The sequence below is a fragment of the Danio rerio genome, chromosome 7, assembly GCF_052040795.2.
Source record: "Danio rerio strain M-AB ecotype USA chromosome 7, GRCz13ab, whole genome shotgun sequence".
NCBI lineage: Eukaryota > Metazoa > Chordata > Actinopteri > Cypriniformes > Danionidae > Danio > Danio rerio.
This window is the reverse complement of record NC_141027.1, coordinates 51,620,218-51,640,000: the sequence shown is the minus strand read 5'-3', so window position 1 is coordinate 51,640,000 and position 19,783 is coordinate 51,620,218. Positions and strand designations below refer to the sequence as shown.

Here is a 19,783-nt window from a genome sequence, read left to right as displayed (position 1 = left end):
GGCTAAATTGTCCGTAGTGTATTAGTGTGTGTCAATGAATGTTTTTGGATGTTTCCCAGAAATGAGCATCCGCTGCGTAAAAACGTCCTGGATTAGTTGGCGGTTCATTCCGCTGTGGCGACCCCAGATTAATAAAGGGACTAAGCTGACAAGAAAATGAATGAATTAATTAATTTTGAAATCGAAGCAGTAAACATATCAGGCTAAATAATTCATATGAATCCATGACTTCTGCTGTCTTCAATAGTTTTAAAATCACAGATTTCATTACAATTTAAAATGCCATCTGTGGATATCTTTTCTGCTGGAGATACTGTTGTCCTAAAAAACTTAAAACGAAATGTAAATAAAAACATCTTTTCCAAACCACGGTATACCTTGAAAGCGGTTATCGTCCCTTGCCTATTCTGAACACATGCTTATAGGTGTCATTCATGCACAAACAGGAATCTGGAAACTTGCACGGCCATTGGCAATAGAATCATCACTGTAGAAGCTGCTGTTTAAAAAAATAAAATGTAAATTATACAATTGTAATACGTGATCAAATTCTAATGTTATACGATCACATTTTCTGTATAGATTTTGCCTGTATTTAAAAAATGCATTGTTAGGTTGCATAATATTGGAAAAATTTTACATTGCAATATTTATTTATTTTATTTATTGCGGTATAATTTCACCTGATGACTTAAATAGCTCTGCTTTGCAAATACATTACTTGGGATTATTTTGTAGGGAACTGAAATCAAAATATATTTTTAAGTATTTTATTATAAACATAAAATACAGTCATAAATAAACACAATTGGGCAAATATCAAAGTGAAATAAATCATCCTTTATTGTTTCTGAAGAGAGCAACAGTATTCCGGTACAGACATTGAATAATCAAATGTATAGCACTGCATAGTCTTCATCATATAAATAATTTAATACTAAAATGCTTGAAACTTTCTTCAAATGCTCACGCGGTCAGAGGCCCTAACAACACATGCAAATGAGAAACTTTCTTTCTATTATGGTTCAAATCTGCAGTGTCTCTACAAATCTTATGTGTTCTGACCTGGATGCACACATTGCGATATCGATGCTCAAACGATATATTGTGCAGCCCTAATGCATCGTATTGTGCAGTGCTTTGATGCCTGCTCACACTGTGTGATCAGAATGTTGGACTGTGTCTCATATATAGACCTGTATAAAATACATAAAACTCCAGGTTTGTACAGCCCACTTGGAGCTCAATTCCCGCCCAATTGGAGCTGGCTCCGACCTCCGTTTATATCCTTCTCTCAGATTCTGCACTCCTATTGGATCCTGGATTGACGCTCATTGCAGCTGTTGTCACACTGCAGGAAAGTGTCTAAACTCTTCTGACACTGCCAGAACATCATCGGAGGAAAAATCGGGAATAAATCGGCTGTCTGTGAACATGTCAAATCAACGATCAAACATCACTGATTTTTATTCTAGGATTTCAGAATCTTTTAGGATTTCCAAATTTTGTCTGAGACAGCTGAAATCTCACCGTGTGAGCAGGGCTTTAGAGTTTTTTCAGTGTTGAATAAAATGTAAATACAGTGCCCCGCATAAATGAGTGCACCTTTCACTGATCTCACCTTTAAATTTCATATTTTGCTTTAGGATGCTATACAATAATGATAAATTTGTGTATGATATTCATTAGATTAGTCAGTACAAAATCCTGTAACAGAGCTATTTTAACAAAATAACTTTGATCACAGCCAAAGAAATGTTAAGGAAAAATTCATTCATTTATTCATTTTTTTTGTCAGCTTAGTCCCTTATTAATCCGGGGTCGACACAGCGAAATTAACCTTGAACTTATCCAGGACGTTTTTACGCAGCGGATGCCCTTCCAGCCGCAACCCATCTCTGGGAAATGTTCAGGAAAAATATTAAATAAAATATAAAATTGGATTGATTTAGTTGTTTTTTGCAATTCCTCATTTGAAATTAATTGCATTATCGTTTACTCCTAATGTCATTTGTTGACCAAATACTTATTTTAATTAATACAACTGTTTAATAAACACACCAAAATAATTATCTGTATTCACTGAGAAATGGATACAAATATTCTTTTTTTAATAGGGTGTGTGCTTCAGGGCTTGACGCTTACTTTTCTCAGGAGTAGCACATGCGCTCCTGAGTTGAAAAATTTAGGAGCACATTAAAGAATTTAAGGAGCGCAATTAAAATATATAAAATAAATGGTGTTTTTGCCTAATAAATGCACAGAAGGAGATCTTTAAGAGCAAAGCAGTTTCATTCATTTGAATATAATAAGTACAATAGGTTTTATTTGACTGTATCACAACCTAAATAGTATTTAATTATTATTTAGAATTTAAGCTCTGGCGACGCAGTGGCGCAGTGGGTAGCACGTTCGCCTCACAGCAAGAAGGTCACTAGTTCAAGCCTCGGCTGGGTCAGTTGGCATTTCTATGTGGAGTTTGCATGTTCTCCCCATGTTGGTGTGGGTTTTCTCCGGGTGCTCCGGTTTCCCCCACATGCGCTATAGGAGAATTGATTAACTAAATTGGCCGTAGTGTATGAGTGTAAATGTGTGTATGGATGTTTCCCTGTGTTGGGTTGGTGCTAGTAGGGCATCCACTGCGTAAAACATGGATAAGTTGACGGTTCATACTGCTGTGGCGACCCCTAATTAATAAAGGCAATAAGCCGAAAAGAAACTGAATGAATGAATTTAAGCTGTATGGTAGGGCTGTGCAATTAATCGAAAATCCGATTTTGATTTCAACTTAGGCTTCCAACAATTATGAAAAACCATTAATCGAGATAAACGATTATTGCATCAAATACCAAAAGCGCGAAAGACCTCGTGTTTGTGTGTGTGCGGCAGAAGCATGTTGTCAGCATTCGGTCTCATTCGCACACTGAGACGAGCAGAGGAGCGCAGACATCTAAAGTCATCTAAACATGAGCGCTTTAATGGTCAAATAGGTGTCAAAACGCGGTGTTTAGAGATCATTCATATTAACCCTCATTTGTGTAATAAACAAACGATTTGAGAATCAAAAGACACGTGAAAGAGAAACCGCACTATTTTTTGCTGCTGCCTGTTTTTATCATTAATCAAACAACAACAACAAAATTCCTCACTGCTCTTGACTGAAGGACTTTTGTAGCTAAAGTGTTTTTCTTAGGATGAAGAAGCTTAAAGCACAGTTTGTTTCAAATTTTTGTTATATTGGTTTTATTTCTCTTTCCTTTGCAGGGTGGAAAATAACTGTATATATACAGTTGAAGTCAGAATTATTAGCCCTCCTGAATATTAGCAACCCTTTTCCTCCCCAATTTCTGTTTAATGGAAAGAAGTTTTTTTTTTTTTTTTTTTTTTACTTATTTTTACTCCTACCACAGCTATGCTGATGACACTCAGATCTACCTAGCCTTACTGCCTAATGATTACAGCTCCATTGACACCCTCTGCCAATGCATTGATGAAATGAGCAATTGGATGTGCCAAAACTTTCTTCAGTTAAACAAAGAGAAAACTGAAATGATTGTGTTTGGAAACAAAGATGAGGTTCTCAAGGTAAATGCTTACCTTGGCACTAAAGGTCAAACGACAAAAAATAAGGTCAAGAATCTTGGTGTGACTCTTGAGTCAGATCTGAGTTTCAACAGTCATGTCAAAGCAGTCAGTAAATCAGCATACTATCATTTCAAAAACATAGCAAGAATTAGATGCTTTGTTTCTAGTGAAGATTTAGAGAAACTTGTTCATGCTTTTATCAGCAGCAGGGTGGATTACTGTAATGGACTCCTCACTGGTCTTCCCAAAAAGACAGTCAGACAGTTGCAGCTCATCCAGAACGCTGCAGCCAGAATTCTAACCAGAACCAGAAAATCAGAGCACATCACACCTGTCCTCAGGTCTCTACACTGGCTGCCAGTTACATTCAGAATAGATTTTAAAGTATTATTACTGGTCTATAAATCACTAAATGGCTTAGGACCTAAATACATCACAGATATGCTCACTGAATACAAACCTAACAGATCACTCAGATCTTTAGGATCATATAAACTAGAAGTTCCAAGAGTTCAGTCAAAGCAGGGTGAATCTGCCTTCAGCCTCTATGCCCCTTGCTGCTGGAATCAGCTTCCAGAAATGATCAGATGTGCTCCAACATTAGGCACATTCAAATCAAGACTGAAAACACATCTGTTTAGCTGTGCCTTTACTGAATGAGCACTGTGCTGCGTCCGACAGATCGCACTATTATGTTTTTCTCTTCTCCTTCATTCTTTTATATCACATTTTACCTGTTTTTATGTTTTGTTGTGTTTTTACGCATTTTTATTATTTGTTTTCATTTTTATTTTACTTGTTTCTTTTATTCTTGTTTATGTAAAGCACTTTGAATTGCCACTGTGTATGAAATGTGCTATATAAATAAACTTGCCTTGCCTTGCCTTATTTCTGAACATAATTGTTTTGATATCTCATTTCTAATGACTGATTTGTTTTATCTTTGCTATTATGACAGTACATAATATTTTACTAGATATTTTTCAAAATACTAGCATTCAGATTAAAGTGCAATTCAAATGCTTAATTAGGGTAATTGGGCAAGTCATTGTATAACAGTAGTTTCTTCTGCAGACAATCAGTCTTCTGCAGTTTCTACAAAATCCTGTGACTGATGATCATTTAAATTAATGATCAATTAATCTATTATAAACTATCTGTTTATAAAATACATACGAATTTAGGCTACTGAAGAATGAGCCGAATATGGAATGCATTATGATGCTTGCTTAATCGTCAAAACGAAATAAGCTAAGCATTCATTTTATAGCTATATAAACTATAATAAAAAGTAATGCAACATTATATGTAAAAAAAATAATAAAAAACTAGGCTACAGGCTGAATACGTCAGAGGTGAACATGCGGCACACGCTTCTGTTAAAGCTTTAGTGAAGAAAAAACTATATAGGCTATGACAGACCAATGCTCTCTCACGGCTAGTGTTGGGCAACTGTGAGATCGCCGACACAATATGGGGGCGGGGCAGTGTTATTTTTCTAATTTGCTCATTTATTGAACCATTTTTAAATGTATTTACTTTTTTAATAGGCCTAAATTTTCAGTAGAATTTTTTTTACTACTTATTTATTAATCTACTTCATTTGCATTATGTTTTATCTTAGAAAATAATTTAAACCATTGCAAATCACAGCGCTCTTACAGCTAAATGGGCACTGAGACCGAAATAATTTCAAACAAGACTCTAAGCAACAGTGCAGCACAGGACAGGACTTCAGGTGGTTCGATGGTTCCATTATCAGCGGGACTGCTGCAAAATGCATATAATACAAATGGATAAAAGTAAATGAAATTTATCTTCGCACAGAAGAAACAAGGATGCATTAAAGTCCTTTCAGATGGGAGGCGGACGGAGGACTCACCGCTCGCGCATGACTGTCTCTATGCGGTCAAGCCGTTTATCCATGTTTTGTTTGTCAGTTGTTTTTATCATGAGACCTAGTTTTTGATTACCTGACCTGCAGATTAACAGCAGCATCTGTGGGTATAACCGAGATCCCAGCAAGTTTTATGCATTGCCCAATATGCAATGTCAAGAGAGTGACTCGTGGTAATGTAAACTGCAGACTCTTGATTATGTGTAAAGTTGTGAATAAGTGTCTCACAGCGCAAAGCATATCTTATTCTTTAAATGTCCATGCTTAATCAATCATTTAATCGATGATCGAGTAATCGTTAACATCTCTAATTTGGACTATATGAGTAATATGGAATGGTTTTGTAGATTTTTTTTTGTGTGTCCTTTTTGGCTGTACAACCACTTAATCACAGTCTGTCTTCATTTCATGAAAACTATTTGAAAGTAGTTTGTTTTTTGTGTTGCGATATTATCTAATATGTTTTTATCTATATTAATCTTGCAATGAAATAGCCATAGTTTGCTGATGTGGCAGTAAATAAACAAACAAAGCAAACAAGCAAATTATTCACAATGTTGTGTAAAAAGGTTTTTGTGAACTGTGGCTTTAAAAAACGGGCACAGCGTGTCTGCTGCTTTCCTAGAACAAACAGAATTAGCCTTTGCAAAGCAGACAACTAGCATTTTGCAAATGACATGGAAATTTCATGGTCATAAAACATTTGCATCATGGCCTACTTGTTGCATCATCCACCTGACCTGCAAGTGGACGGCAACCTTAACAGAGCGAGAACTTTTAATCTCCCTCCCAAATGTTTGATATTTGAAGTATGCCAGGCTCTGTTGTTTTTGTTAATCAACACTTGCTTGGCCTTCGTGGAATGTTTTCATGTGAGTTCAGCAGGCTGAAATGTACAGGAGAATGTTGTCAATGTCATGAACCTGTAACCAGTTGGTATGTGGAATCTTGTTGCTCTTTGGAAGGAACTCTTCTGTAATGAAACCACCTTACATGTGAAGAAGAGAACAGTGTGTGTTTTAATGTGCTTATTGTCACTAGGGTTGTAACGGTATGAATTTTTTACGGTATGATAATCGTCTAAAACAATACCACGGTTTGACGGTTTCGCGGTATCCGGTATTAAATAGTAATTCTCATAGCAAAGACCCTGAAAAGAATAAGAACACGTTTTCTGACTGAACAAAGGTTTTATTTCAACAAACTTTTGAAAGAACCATTTTAATAGAACTATAGAAGTCTTTTATAAAAATAAACTGAAAAATTTCCCATTTTAATAAATTAAATTAGAAGGAATAAACAAGCAAGGTCTTTTAAGATTAGACAAAAATAAACTTAAACTGTCCTTCCTTATAAGCAGGATAAATGGGGGACCAAAAGTGCAATACCAAGTTTATGGCTGTAAACATGTATTTAAAGCGTTGTTTTTTTCAGTCTAGGTTGTGATGAAGAAATGTAAGCATGTTGAGATTTTCAGGACTTAATCTTGACCGCTGAGGTGAGAGAATGTGTCCACTTGTACAATGAACAAATAAAAAAATAAGAAAATAATAAATAATGTGTCAAAGTCCAAATAAACATGGTGCAAATCCTCAGTAAAAAAATAGATATAAATATTTACTATACTATAAAGTCACATAACGAAACTAGATTCAATATGAAACATCCTTAGGTTTTATGTGCCAGCATGAATATGGTTGTCTGTGGATATGGATTTGGATGTGGTTGTATGCAATGCAGACAAACAGCTGCACCTTTATTTGCGTCTTTTGAAAACAGCAAGAGGAGCAGTTCGTCTTTGCTGTGTCACTGTTTTGTCATGTTTCTGTGCTGCTGTGCATGCAAAAGTACTTGGTATGAGAATTATTTGTGTTGTTCAAAAAGCTCATTGTTGGTCCACAAACAAAAGTGAAACCTATGCTTATTGGTTGTGATATAGCGAGTTTGAACCAATCTGGGCATGGAGGAGGGACAATGCATCAATGTATCACGTCTGGTTTGTCCGGAGACACAGTGACGAGCGTTTCTTTGTCAAATCAGCGTTGTCAAATTTTGATGAAGTAACTGCACTGATTCCGGAGCCTCTGAAAGTCTCTGAATGTTATGTTAAGCTGAGATTCTCTTCTTTTTGCCAATCTTTGAATTGTATGAATCGGATCAGCAGATCAAAAGTTATTAAACATTTAAAAGCAATACTTATTTTTAGCCTCAGGCGGCTGTCTCGGTCTTTAAGGGTTAAAACCGTTGATATGCAATTGTTAATGGTATGATAATCGTGCACATTCAAATCGTGGTAGACCGTCATACCGGTATTTTGTTTCAACCCTAATTGTCACACACGAGTGTCATCTTCTGTAATGTTTCTTTGAAATCATCCAAGATATTTGACTTTGTATTTGACTGCATCCCCAAGGTTTAACTTGTATAAAAAGATTCAAATGTGTTTGAGAACTTGGTCAAGCCTAGTCTCAGCCTCAGATGCACACCAAGCACCACCTATGAACCTGTGGCTATACATCTGATGTATATGACTCCCTTTTCTAGACACACTTTAACAGATCCTCTGTTAAACTTACACTTTAAGTTATCCTCGGATTGGTTTACAGGATTTCCGCAAGTCGATTGTGCAGCAATCTTAGCCAGTTCCCCTGGGAACAAGTTTAAAAAAAAAAATAAAAAAATGAACCAAATAAGCTGAATTGGCTGTAGGGTATGGGTGTTTCCCAGTACTGTGTTGCAGCTGGATGGGCATCCACTGCGTAAAACATATGCTGGAATAGTTTACGGCTCATTCCGCTCTGGTAACCTCTGAAATAGAAACTAAGCCGAAGGAAAATTAATTTGCTGATAGATCATTAAGGATATCGATGCATTACCTTTGTGAATGAATGACGCATGTGTAGATGGGAGTTATTCTAAATATAGCCCCTAAATATGACGCCACACAAAACGAAAGGTTATACTGTCAGTCAAATAGCATCGTGGGCGTCCTTGACCATTCAAAGTGACCAAAGTTCCCAGATCTTCAGTCATCAGTCTGTGCTATGGCTATGTGAGACTAGGTCAAACCTCTACAAATGAAGAGATTTAAATACAGTGATACAGGCAAGAATAGGAAAGATCACAGATGTTTTGAATCCGTCAATATGGATAATTATCATGATAAATGTTTTCTTTTAAGTTTAAAAAAGTAAAAGAGTCGTAGAAACTGCCAGACAGTTAATTGTTGAAGTAGCCTTTTATCAACTGTCATCTGGGGTACAATATTTGTGATGATAAATAATTATAAAACCTGTTTTGAATATTTTGAGAGACCTCAATGTATCACTCACTCACTCGCTCACTTTGGCCTAGTTCCTGATTTATTAGGGGTCCCCAAAGTGGAATGAAGCGCCAATTATTCTGCCAAAAATTCAGCAAATTTCATGCAGCGCATGCTTCCAGCTACAGAACTCAATATCTGAACAGAAAGAATACCTTATTCATCCTTTCATGTTTAACTGCTGATTTCAAATCATGAAGCTGATTTTTTTTTTACTTTGAAGACATGTTGAAGTAAGTTTGTTTAGTAAAGCAATAACGTCTTTAAAATTTCACTTAAACATTGTATTTTCATATTATAAATGCCATCTGTATATATTTAGATCATCATAGTCATAGGTAAAACTATGTACCTCATTGTCACATCTGAAATCATATGTTAAGGATTTGCTGTCAAAATGCAAATAAAAATTGCAATTGATTCATTGCTCATGTGCTATTATAGCTTATGTGCTAATGTTTTATAGAGTGAACTTGTTTTTGCTTTAAGCTGTAGGCCAAACTCATTGGCTGCGTCCGTAACGGCCTACTACTCAGTAGGTACTGCATTTGAATTTAATATATCATAGGATACGATAAAATATAGGGCACAATATATCAATTATCACAATAACAGTATATGCAACATCCATATCACAGAGAAGTGCAAAAACTTACATTTTATGTGCCAAGCATTTGTGTGCTTCATCCATGGGTTGTTATCTAGATTTGACCAATCAGATGTTGCCTTTACTGTCTTTATCCTCACCTCTCCAGTGGTTGCTGTGACCAACCTAGAGCTGAAATTTAACACTAATGATGGGAGAGAGGCAAGAAAAAATTACAACAGCCAATTAGATGCAGGTTTTCAGTCATTTGCAGGAGCTTTGAAGTCCAAATGTTTGGATCTTGACATAGTTTTTTAATTTAATTAACTTAAAAAAATATCTATTACCTGTTTATTTGGGAATGATGATAACGTAATTTAATGTTTTGCAAGTTATATTGTTGGAAAAATTGTTATCGCCACTAGGGTTGGGTGATGACGACCAATTTAGCATCGTACGATGTGTGATGTGAAACATCGCGATGGACGATGCCTTCGTCGTCATAGGCGGAGGTGAATTAATTATTTATGAATAATTAATTAATTCATAACGAATAAATTATTTGTAGCCTACCATTTCAACTACATGACCTGCATGGTCTTTGTTTTACTCATAAACAAATCAAAAATAAATAAAGATAAGTTGCATAAAAATTACCACCTGACAATCACTTTTTCTGCAGGAGGTTGGTCGGTAAAAAAGGTGCACAACCAACAGTATCTGAGGTTTTCACTAAAATTATTAAGTACAAGTGTGAAAGATTGAAGCAATGTACTGATGCTGTTACCTGATAGATTCAAAAGACAGAAGAATCGTTAGATAAAGACGAGATTAATTAAATATCACGTTTAACAGCTATAGTGGGACGCAATCCAGTAGTACATCCTTGATTAACTGTCCAACATGCACTGCTCTCTGGAGCTCAGAGGAGCTCATGACGGTGTGTGTGGCTGTGTGTGTGATTACGTGATGTGCATTTTCAGCGGACAGAGGGCTGTTCAGAAATGCTAGGTAAAACACGGTGTGGATGTGGATTATTTTCGTTCTTAAATGCTATTTTAATACTAAGGCATATTAGTGTTAACGGGGCGTTAGTGTGTATTTTACACGAGCGGGTTTGCGAAGGATCGGCGATGCCAGCTCAGCATCGTGTTGTCTATTGGCCATCGGCGATGGACGATGGCATAGTATATCGGCCTAAGCCTAATTGCCACACTTAACAGCAATATCACATATTTACCCAGTATTGTGCAGCCATGATATTGTATGATATGTAACAATTAAAAATTATATCTTTATAATTACAGTTTTATCATATAGCCTTAACTCCCTTAACAACCTACTATATCATTTTTAGGATCATTAGCATGTATACTCTAGTGTAGACTGCCCTGCTAAATATGCCAAATCTGTTGTTTCAGATGGATTGAAGCATGTTTGAATGAGGATCTCCCACCCACCACTGAGCTGGAGGAGGGCCTGAGGAACGGGGTTTATCTGGCCAAGCTGGGAAACTTCTTTGCCCCCAATGTGGTCTCTCTCAAAAGAATCTATGACCGTGAACAAACACGCTACAAGGTGAGACTGACTTTATTTCTTTCAGGAGCTCTGACGGAAATAGCAGACGGTTTGAATTAAAATGTTTCTCCTTTCTTTTCCTCCCTCTGCTTTGTCTTGTTTGTAGGCCACTGGGCTCCATTTCAGACACACAGACAATATCATCCAGTGGCTGAATGCAATGACAGATAAGGGCCTCCCTAAGGTGAGTCTGCATGGATCTGTCATTAGCGGCATTTCTTCAGCTTTACCGAGACATGACAGAGCTTGCCTCTCAGCTTCTTCTCCATGTTTGGCAACAGTGCTGCCTTCGGTCTCATCAAAGTACATGTTTTTTGTCTCTCCACGTTAGATTTTCTATCCTGAGACAACAGACATCTATGACAGGAAGAACATGCCACGCTGTATCTATTGCATACATGCTCTCAGGTAATCTAATATGTCACTGTGGGCTCATTCAGAAAACTCGTGTTAGGGAGCAGCCAACTATAATGCTGGGTTCACACACTAGACGGGAAGCATCTCAACATTGCTCTAGATTACTAGCGGGGGAGTTTTTTTTTCGCCTCACACTAATTTTCTGCTCAAGTTTATTTTAAATCATTTATTTATTTATTTTTTACTTATGGTGAATTGAACGTGTTCAGTTTCACGTCATTCACACCACCCGATGGAAATTCGCCCCCATTCTTGCATTTGCATTGTCTACTCATTTGAATACTTCAATATGTATTGGTAACACTTAATGTCAGTTAATGCAGTTACATTTGTTATAGTAACCTTTATTAGTCTTTGATAACATTATAATGAAAATTAAGTTGTTTGTTGTTAACTCACAGTGCTTTAACTAATGTTAACAAATATAAGTTTTGGATTTTAATAATGCATTATTTAATCAGGCCTCAAAATGACCACTCCAAAGTGTTAAGATGAAAGAACGGATAAACATAAAGTGTGTAAAAGTACTTTAAATATGGGAGAGGCCATTTGCTGTAGCATTTGCAACTTCTCAAATGTCAAATTTTCCAAAACCTGAGGTAAAGTTGTTGTTCTCATACACTGCAATATTTTTTAAGTTGAATGAAATCAACGTTTATAGTCCTCAACACATTGAGTTAAACTTTGAGTTAAAGAAATGTTAAAACATTTGTTGTCGTCATTTTTTTATATCATATACTTTTTTGCAGTATAGTGGCGATTTAAGTCATGGAAGTTATATTTAAATAAAAATATTTTTAAGTTATTTCAACATTTTATTTTGAAATTATATTATTAATATATAAGTACATACAGCAATAGCCTATTTTTCTTCCATTCTTTAGATGTCATGGAATTTCAGCTTTTTCGTCAGTCGAAGTCTGAGAATAGTCCAGGAATTTGATATTTGGCTTGAAGTGGGAACCTTGTCAATAAATGCTGTACAAGTATTGTTCTGTCTAAGGGTGCTTTCACACCTGTAGATCAATTCTTTCATTCCGAAACAGGGATTCAAATTACAATGTGTATTTTTGTTTTTGTTGCAGTTCACTTTCACACGGCAAAAGTTTCTAAATGGACCAAAATAGCTAAAAAAAAAAGTCATGTGTGAGTTAACTCTCCTCACATTGGTTTGAGGGTTTATTTTTCAGTCCTGCTCAGCTGTCAGGCGTCCTTATTTTAATTGATGATGATAAGCAATAAGACATTATAAGCGACAAGCTGCACTTTCATTTTGAATGGTGACACCCATAGACATTGTCACCAAATATAGGCTAAATCCTCTGTAAGACTTTGTTTATTATGCATTATAGGCTTTACATTATAGAGAGAAATAACAGATAAACCAAGACCACGGTCGGTCAATTTTCGTAACAAATAAACAGCTCTTGTTAATAGTTCAGCATGCTTTCACTTTCGTATTTAACATGAAACACGCATTTACCGGTAGGAATGATGACGTCCCGCCTTACTTATAAGTCTCTCTTTATGTAGCCATATAATACACTGTGACATAGCCTGGTTCAAATCATATTGCTATCTCACTACAATTAATACACTCCAGAGTTAATTTCAAACGAGCTGAGACCACCTCATTCAGGCCATCTCGGACCGATTGGTTTGGTGCTGATCCGAGCGCAATTGCTGGATTCACATGCCAGACGAACAGGGCTAACTGGGGAAATGCGCCAGGTTCCGGAGCAAAGTCTAGGTCTAAGAGCAACCTTAGATCATATTGGTAAATACATTAACATTTAACTTATTGACCATTATTTTAAAGTGTTATCAAATTTGCTTTTGGTGTGATCTCAGCATAAGAACCAATGCAGCTTAACTATTTTTGTTACAGTGTACAGCAGTAGAGTTTATCTAAAAACAAAATCAGACTTTTCATCGTTTTAAACCCTGGGTTAAAGTAATCCAGGGTTATTATATGCATTTCGCCCTGCTCATAATTTACCATTCTGGGTATTTATACTCTTGACATTTCACCCTGCACATTCCTAAACCTTAATCTGTTTGTATAATTACAGTTTTGGTGTCTTTGTTAGATGAACACAGCCAACACTGCACAACCATAAATCATACAGTGTACATCTTATAGTGCCTTCTATCAAGCTTTTCCTCTCCATAAAGGACTTTTTGGACTGTAATGATAAGATTCAAATAGTTTGTTCTTTTGCTCCAGTTGATATGTTTTTTGACACCATTTGACATTTTTTTTCTACTCAACCAGTGAAGCGAAAGCTTGTTTAAAGAATCTTGAGGCGTGTGATTGGTGTCTTAGCTTCTAGTCGCAACTTTATCACACTGCATCTTTTCACACTGTAAGTGTAATGTAGGGCTAACCGCCTAACACCGCCAAAGCACTGCTAACTCTGCATCTGGAGCAGCGATACCATTACTTCTGAGTTATCAGTGTAAATGTTCCTTAACTTACAAACTATAACTTACAAACCTAGACGATACAAACTAGTAGAGCATGCAAAACTATAATTGGAAGTGATTAAACACCCTTTCCCATATGATTCTCTCATATGTGTCACACTGGGATGTTTATCCACACCACCATTAAAATGTTAATGTCTGTAAGATCGTTTACTCATTTTTTGTTTAATTAAAAGGACTGTGTTTATTTGACTACACCATGACACACAATGTTCTTAAGACTTAATTTTCAAAGAAAACTAAGAACAGACATTAATAAGAAATTGTTAAAAAGACATTTAATAAAAAAGATTTCTTGAGCAACCAATCAGCTTTAAAGTGTTTGTTGTCATATGCACAGTAAGGAAAAGGTTCCCTATACAATTCTTACTTGGCTGCCCACACTGAATGCCAATAAAGTTTAATTTATATAAAAAAAAATAGGCATGCGATAAAGTAGACATAAGTATAAACTGAGATAAATAATAATAATAAAGAAGATTTCTATACACACTCACCTGCCACTTTATTAGATACATTCATATGTCCAACTGCTTGTTAACGCAATTTTCGAATTGGTCACTCACATGGCAGCAACTCAATGCCGTCAGGCATGTAGACATAGTCAAGACAATCTGCTGCAGTTCAAACCGAGCATTAGAATTGGGAAGAAAGGTGATTTAAGTGACTTTGAACGTGGCAGGGTTGTTGGTGCCAAACAGGCTGATCTGAGGATTTCAGAAACTGTTGATCTACTGGGATTTTCACGCACAACCATCTCTAGGGTTTATAGAGAATGGTCTGTAAAAAAAAGAGTAAATATCCAGGGAGTAGCAGTTCTGTGGCAAAAATGCCTTGTTGATGCCAGAATAGAATGGCCAGACTGGTTTGAGCTGATGGAAAGGCAGTAGTAACTAACCACTCGTTACAACCGAGATGTGCAGAAGAGCATCTCTGAACGAACAACATGTCCAATCTTGAGACGGATGGGCTACAGCAGCAGAAGACCACACTGGGTGCCACTCCTGTCAGCTAAGAACCAGAAACTGAAGCTACAATTCACACAGGCTCACCAGCATTAGGCTATAGAAGATTAGGGAAACATTGCCTGGTCTGCTGAGTCTCGATTTCTGCTGCGACATTCCGATGATAGGGTCAGAATTTGGCCTCAACAACTTGAAAACATGGACCCATTTTACCTTGCATCAGTGGTTCAGGCTAGTGGTGGTGGTGTAATGGTGTGGGGGATATTTACTTTGCACATTTTGGGCCCATTAGTACTAATCGAGCATTGTGTCAACACCACAGTCTACCTGAGTACTGTTGCTGATCATGTCCATCTTTTTATGACCCCAGTCTACCCATCTTCTGACGGCTACATCTAGCAGGATAACGCGCCATATCATAAAGCGTGAATCATCTCAGACTGGTTTCTTGAACATGACAATGAGTTTGCTGTACTCAAATGGCCTCCACAGTCGCCAGATCCTCAATCCAATAGAGCACCTTTGGGATGTGGTGGAAAACATTCACATCATGGATGTGTAGCTGACAAATCTGCAGCAACTGCGTGATGCTATCATGTCAATGAGGACCAAAATCTCTGAGGAATATTTCCAGTACCTTGTTGAATCTATGCCATAAAGGATTATGGCAGTTCTGAAGGCAAAAGGGGGTTCAACCCGATACTTATAAGGTGTGCCCAATAAAGTGGCTGGTGAGTGTACATAAATGTGAAATGTAAAACTTTTGTGCAGAGTCCAGCAGCAAAGGAATAATGTATCATTTGCAACACTAAATATTAGAATTAGAATGATGCTGATGTTTTAGCCTGGCCGTCCTGTCATTAAATTGTATTTAAAATATTAAACGCGGAAATATTTAAAACTCATATTAAATTGTTGTATTATTTAGAAATATTATGGTTTTACTGTATTTTGATCAATTAACTGAATCTTCTGAATGGTGAACATACAATGTTAAAATAACCTTTAAAAATGTATATATATACTCAAGTCTGTTTTAGGGATTTAATCAGTCACTTCATTCTGACTCTTCCTGTTTAAAATGAGTGATTTCGTGTTATTAGATGTTTCGTTTTGGTTCATTCCGCTGTGGTGACCTCTGATAAATAATCACTAAGCTGAAGGAAAATTAGATTTTTAGTTTAGTTTTATGTGTTTACTACACGCTAATTTAATTTTAATAGTATCTATACTGAGCATTTTCACTGGAGATAGATGCTAATTACAGATAAATGCCTATATCTAACTGGAATCTCAGACATAATGCATCTTTAGACATGAATATTTTTTGTGTGTGTTTTTTTTATTATCTTAAACATGCCTAAAAGCACAACAGTATGGGGCTGTGTGAGTTTTGATTTGCATTTGCACTCATCTTAGGATTACCAAGTCAGAATTAATGAGAAAACCTGTTCTGGTTTATCCAGAGGCTTATTACATGAGGCTAGAGAATCCTGCCATTTGTAACTCTCACATTCCAGCTCAGTGCAGACCCGACTATAAATCTGCCCTTCAAAAACAGGAAATAACAGCATTGTGGAGTGAGAATTTGGCCGAAGCCTGTTGTGGGGTGAAAGGATACTGATTCGCCCTGTGAGTCTTTTGTAGTGGGTAATAAAAAAGTAATATGTGTTAAATGTAAAAGTCACACAGATAACACTTGACTCTCTTTATTCCAGTTGCACCTTTACTCTGACACACCTACAGATAACTCTCCACTAGGAATTGCATCTTTATAATGACTTTCTGTTTTCTCTATAGCCTCTACCTGTTTAAACTTGGTCTTGCGCCCCAGATTACAGACCTGTATGGCAAGGTCGCCTTCACAGGTGAGTCAACTCATCACGGTATTAAACTAAGCCTGGATTTTATATGGTATGATCTGGAAAGGCTGCTGTTCCTGGGAGCTGTGTTCAATGTGAAAAGCATTATCAATTGTTTGAGGGTTTCCTGCCATTTTGGCTGGCTCAAACCGCCTGCCAAGTCCCTGGATGGAAAACATTATTTACCAGACCTGCTGAGAACAATGTCCAGCCAACTCCATCAAAGAGGGGAAAAACGCTCAGCTGAGATTACCTTCTAAAAGGTTACCCAGCAGAATTTATCCAGAGTCATACAGTATAAAATAATAAAAACCTAATTCATAACATCAAGCCAAATAATCACCATTTTCACTAATATTTGCAATGCTGAGTCTGTCCTTTATCTTTTCAGAGGAGGAGATCAACAACATGAAGATCGAATTAGAGAAATACAACATTCAAATGCCAGCCTTCAGCAAAATCGGTGGAATTTTAGCCAACGAGTTATCAGTGGACGAAGCGGCCTGTGAGTTTCACGCTTTCAAAAGTCAAATTCCTCTTGGCTCTTTGGCACAGATCCTTCCCGCGCAAACAATAAACTACTAGACTTAACTTGTACAGCCAAGAGTTTAACAGCACAGTAATTACGATCTGTTTTACATCCCTCTAAGCTCAAAATATCTGCATTATCTTTTGTTGTAACGATTCAGTGCATGCTGCTGTGATCGCCATCAATGATGCCATTGACCATGGAGTTCCTGAGGGCACTTTAGCTGCCATGAGAAACCCGAACGCCATGTTGCTGCAGCTGGATGAAAGCGCTGCCCAGCAGTACCAGGACACCCTGTTCCAGGCCAAGAGTGAGAAAGTGGCCAACTCCCGAAAGAGAGTACGAACTGCACTCTACTATTAAGAGATTTGTTGTACTTGAGTTACTAAGGGTGTTTTTTGTAATATGTACATATCATATCTCTTCAAAAACTTAGTGACTAGCATAACTAGACTGTAAAATGGGTAAAGTCTAAATTGAACATGCAGCCGGCCAGAAGTGTGATATGCACATCAATATAGCAGCATTTTTTTAAAAACACTGAATAACAATAATTAATATTTTACAGTACTGTGATTATTGTGTTTAGGGTTGGGGTGTGTGTAGGTGTTAAAAATACAATTTTATTGGGTGATTTAATAGATAGCATAAACAATACGCTGTACAACTACTGTTTTTACGTTTCTGTGATGGTTAGGTTTAGGGTTGGTGTGGTGGTAGACATTAATAAAATACAATAAATGGGAAATGTATTAAATAATATAACTATTTCTCGTTAGCTTCCGTCCGCAACCATATCCAATCTAGCCACAACCTAGAAAGTTGGGTAACACTTTTTAGTTTAGGTCACAATTCATGCTATTAACTACTGGGTTATTATCTGAATATTATTAAGATATCAAGGCCCAAACCCAATTCTATTTTTGTACCCCTACCCCTTCACCTTGGCCCTTAAACAGAGTATTAAGAGGAAGGGCTTCAAAATCTACCCCCAAGAAATAGGACACCACCTGCACACGTCATCATATGTCATCTCAATCTCTTACTTCAAATGAGATTGACGATCACGACTGCTGTAGTTACTCCTGTTGTGTTATTTTTTTTTTGTTTTTTATCTTCAGGAAATCACTGAAGGCATATATTATGTTATCATAACGATATAATGTGGTAAGATCATAACTGTACTGAGCATTTACATAGTGACCATACTCATCTATGCGCAAATACCAAAAACAACTTTAACATTTTAGCAGACACTGTAAAAAGGTCATTCCCAGCCACAAGACGTTTCTGAGAGGGTATTCCAGTGTCATCGAGTGACAGAATGTTGTGGGACTGCTGTACCGGAGTTTTGATTATGGATCATAGATAGCCAAATTTAGCGTTTTTTTAATCTTATCTTCTTTTATCTTTTTTATCTTTATCTTTTAGATCTTTAGATCTTTTTTTTTTTTTTTTTAAGTATGACGGTAAAACAAAAACGTGGTTTAGAATGTGTTAAAATTAATGTTTTTTTTTTGGTTGTTGTTGTTCATATTAATGACAAAAATACTGATTTGTGCATCTCCTTCCTTGTGCAGCTATGCTGCTGTTGTAGCTGATATATTCTGGGAAACTTTCTTACCTCTTGGTTTCGAGTGTGGTTTTGAAAAATCTTAATTTGAAAGGGTATCTAGCCCTTCCCCTTAGCCCTAAGCCTTCAAGATAAAGAGAACTGGGACACCCCAACCCCTTGTTTTGCCTATTCATGTGAAGCGGTCGGGGTGTCCCAATTCTCTTGAGTTAAAGGAAAGGACTAAGGAGTAGAATTGGTATTGGGCCAAACTGTTCATTAGTAGATATAATGAATGATCTTATTTCACATCCCTAATCCTACCCAATATCTAAACCCAACTTTACCTTACTTATCATTAATAAACAGCTAGTTAGTCATTTATTAAGCTAGTAGTGCTAGTTAATGGTTTGTTAATACCATGAATTATGACCAAAAATGTGGTACTGAACTTTGTGTTGTAATGCGTGAGTAGTGGCAAGAAGCGACTAGCATCCTATTGCAAGCAATAGTTTTATTAGAATACACATGAAAAGCATGTAATTGAGTCTAGAAATATGAGAATGCATCAAAATAATGAAACAAGAACATAATCCACACATGATCTAACTAAATATTAAGTCAAATACATTTACTACCCACTATATGCAATGTATTTTTTTCTTTTGATAATTTTTCATCTGTTATAAATATCTTTAAGCATAAAATAACTTTTTTTTCGTGGTGCAATCAGTTAAAAAGAACATTTATATGTTATTTTTTTATGTATATTTTATTTGTATATTTTGTTTGCCTTTATTTTTATGTCAGTTTTAGTCATTTTAATACAGTATGTCAGTTTTAACATATTTCAGTTAGTCCAAAAACTCTTGTTTTACATCTAATATTCAGATTTTATTTGTAAAAACATGCTAAAAATCTATGTTTGTCAAAGAATATAAAAAAGAAGAAGGAAATGCCCTTGAAAAACACTGGATAAAAATAAAACATTCTAATTTTGGTT

At 36.4% G+C, this 19,783-nt stretch overlaps 1 protein-coding gene across 2 annotated transcripts in view; it reads left to right on the top strand.

Annotated features, from left to right (window-relative positions):
* Positions 1–19,783, top strand: part of iqgap1 (IQ motif containing GTPase activating protein 1) — a 114,145-nt gene that overhangs the window by 42,060 nt on the left and 52,302 nt on the right. For both annotated transcript variants that reach the window (XR_015494474.1, NM_001308966.1), the window contains 6 exon segments: positions 10,812–10,968; positions 11,075–11,152; positions 11,300–11,376; positions 16,638–16,705; positions 17,091–17,204; positions 17,389–17,567. Coding sequence is in view for 1 of the 2 variants with exons in the window: in NM_001308966.1 (NP_001295895.1) it covers positions 10,812–10,968; positions 11,075–11,152; positions 11,300–11,376; positions 16,638–16,705; positions 17,091–17,204; positions 17,389–17,567 (673 nt within the window). In the remaining variant the exon portion in view is untranslated.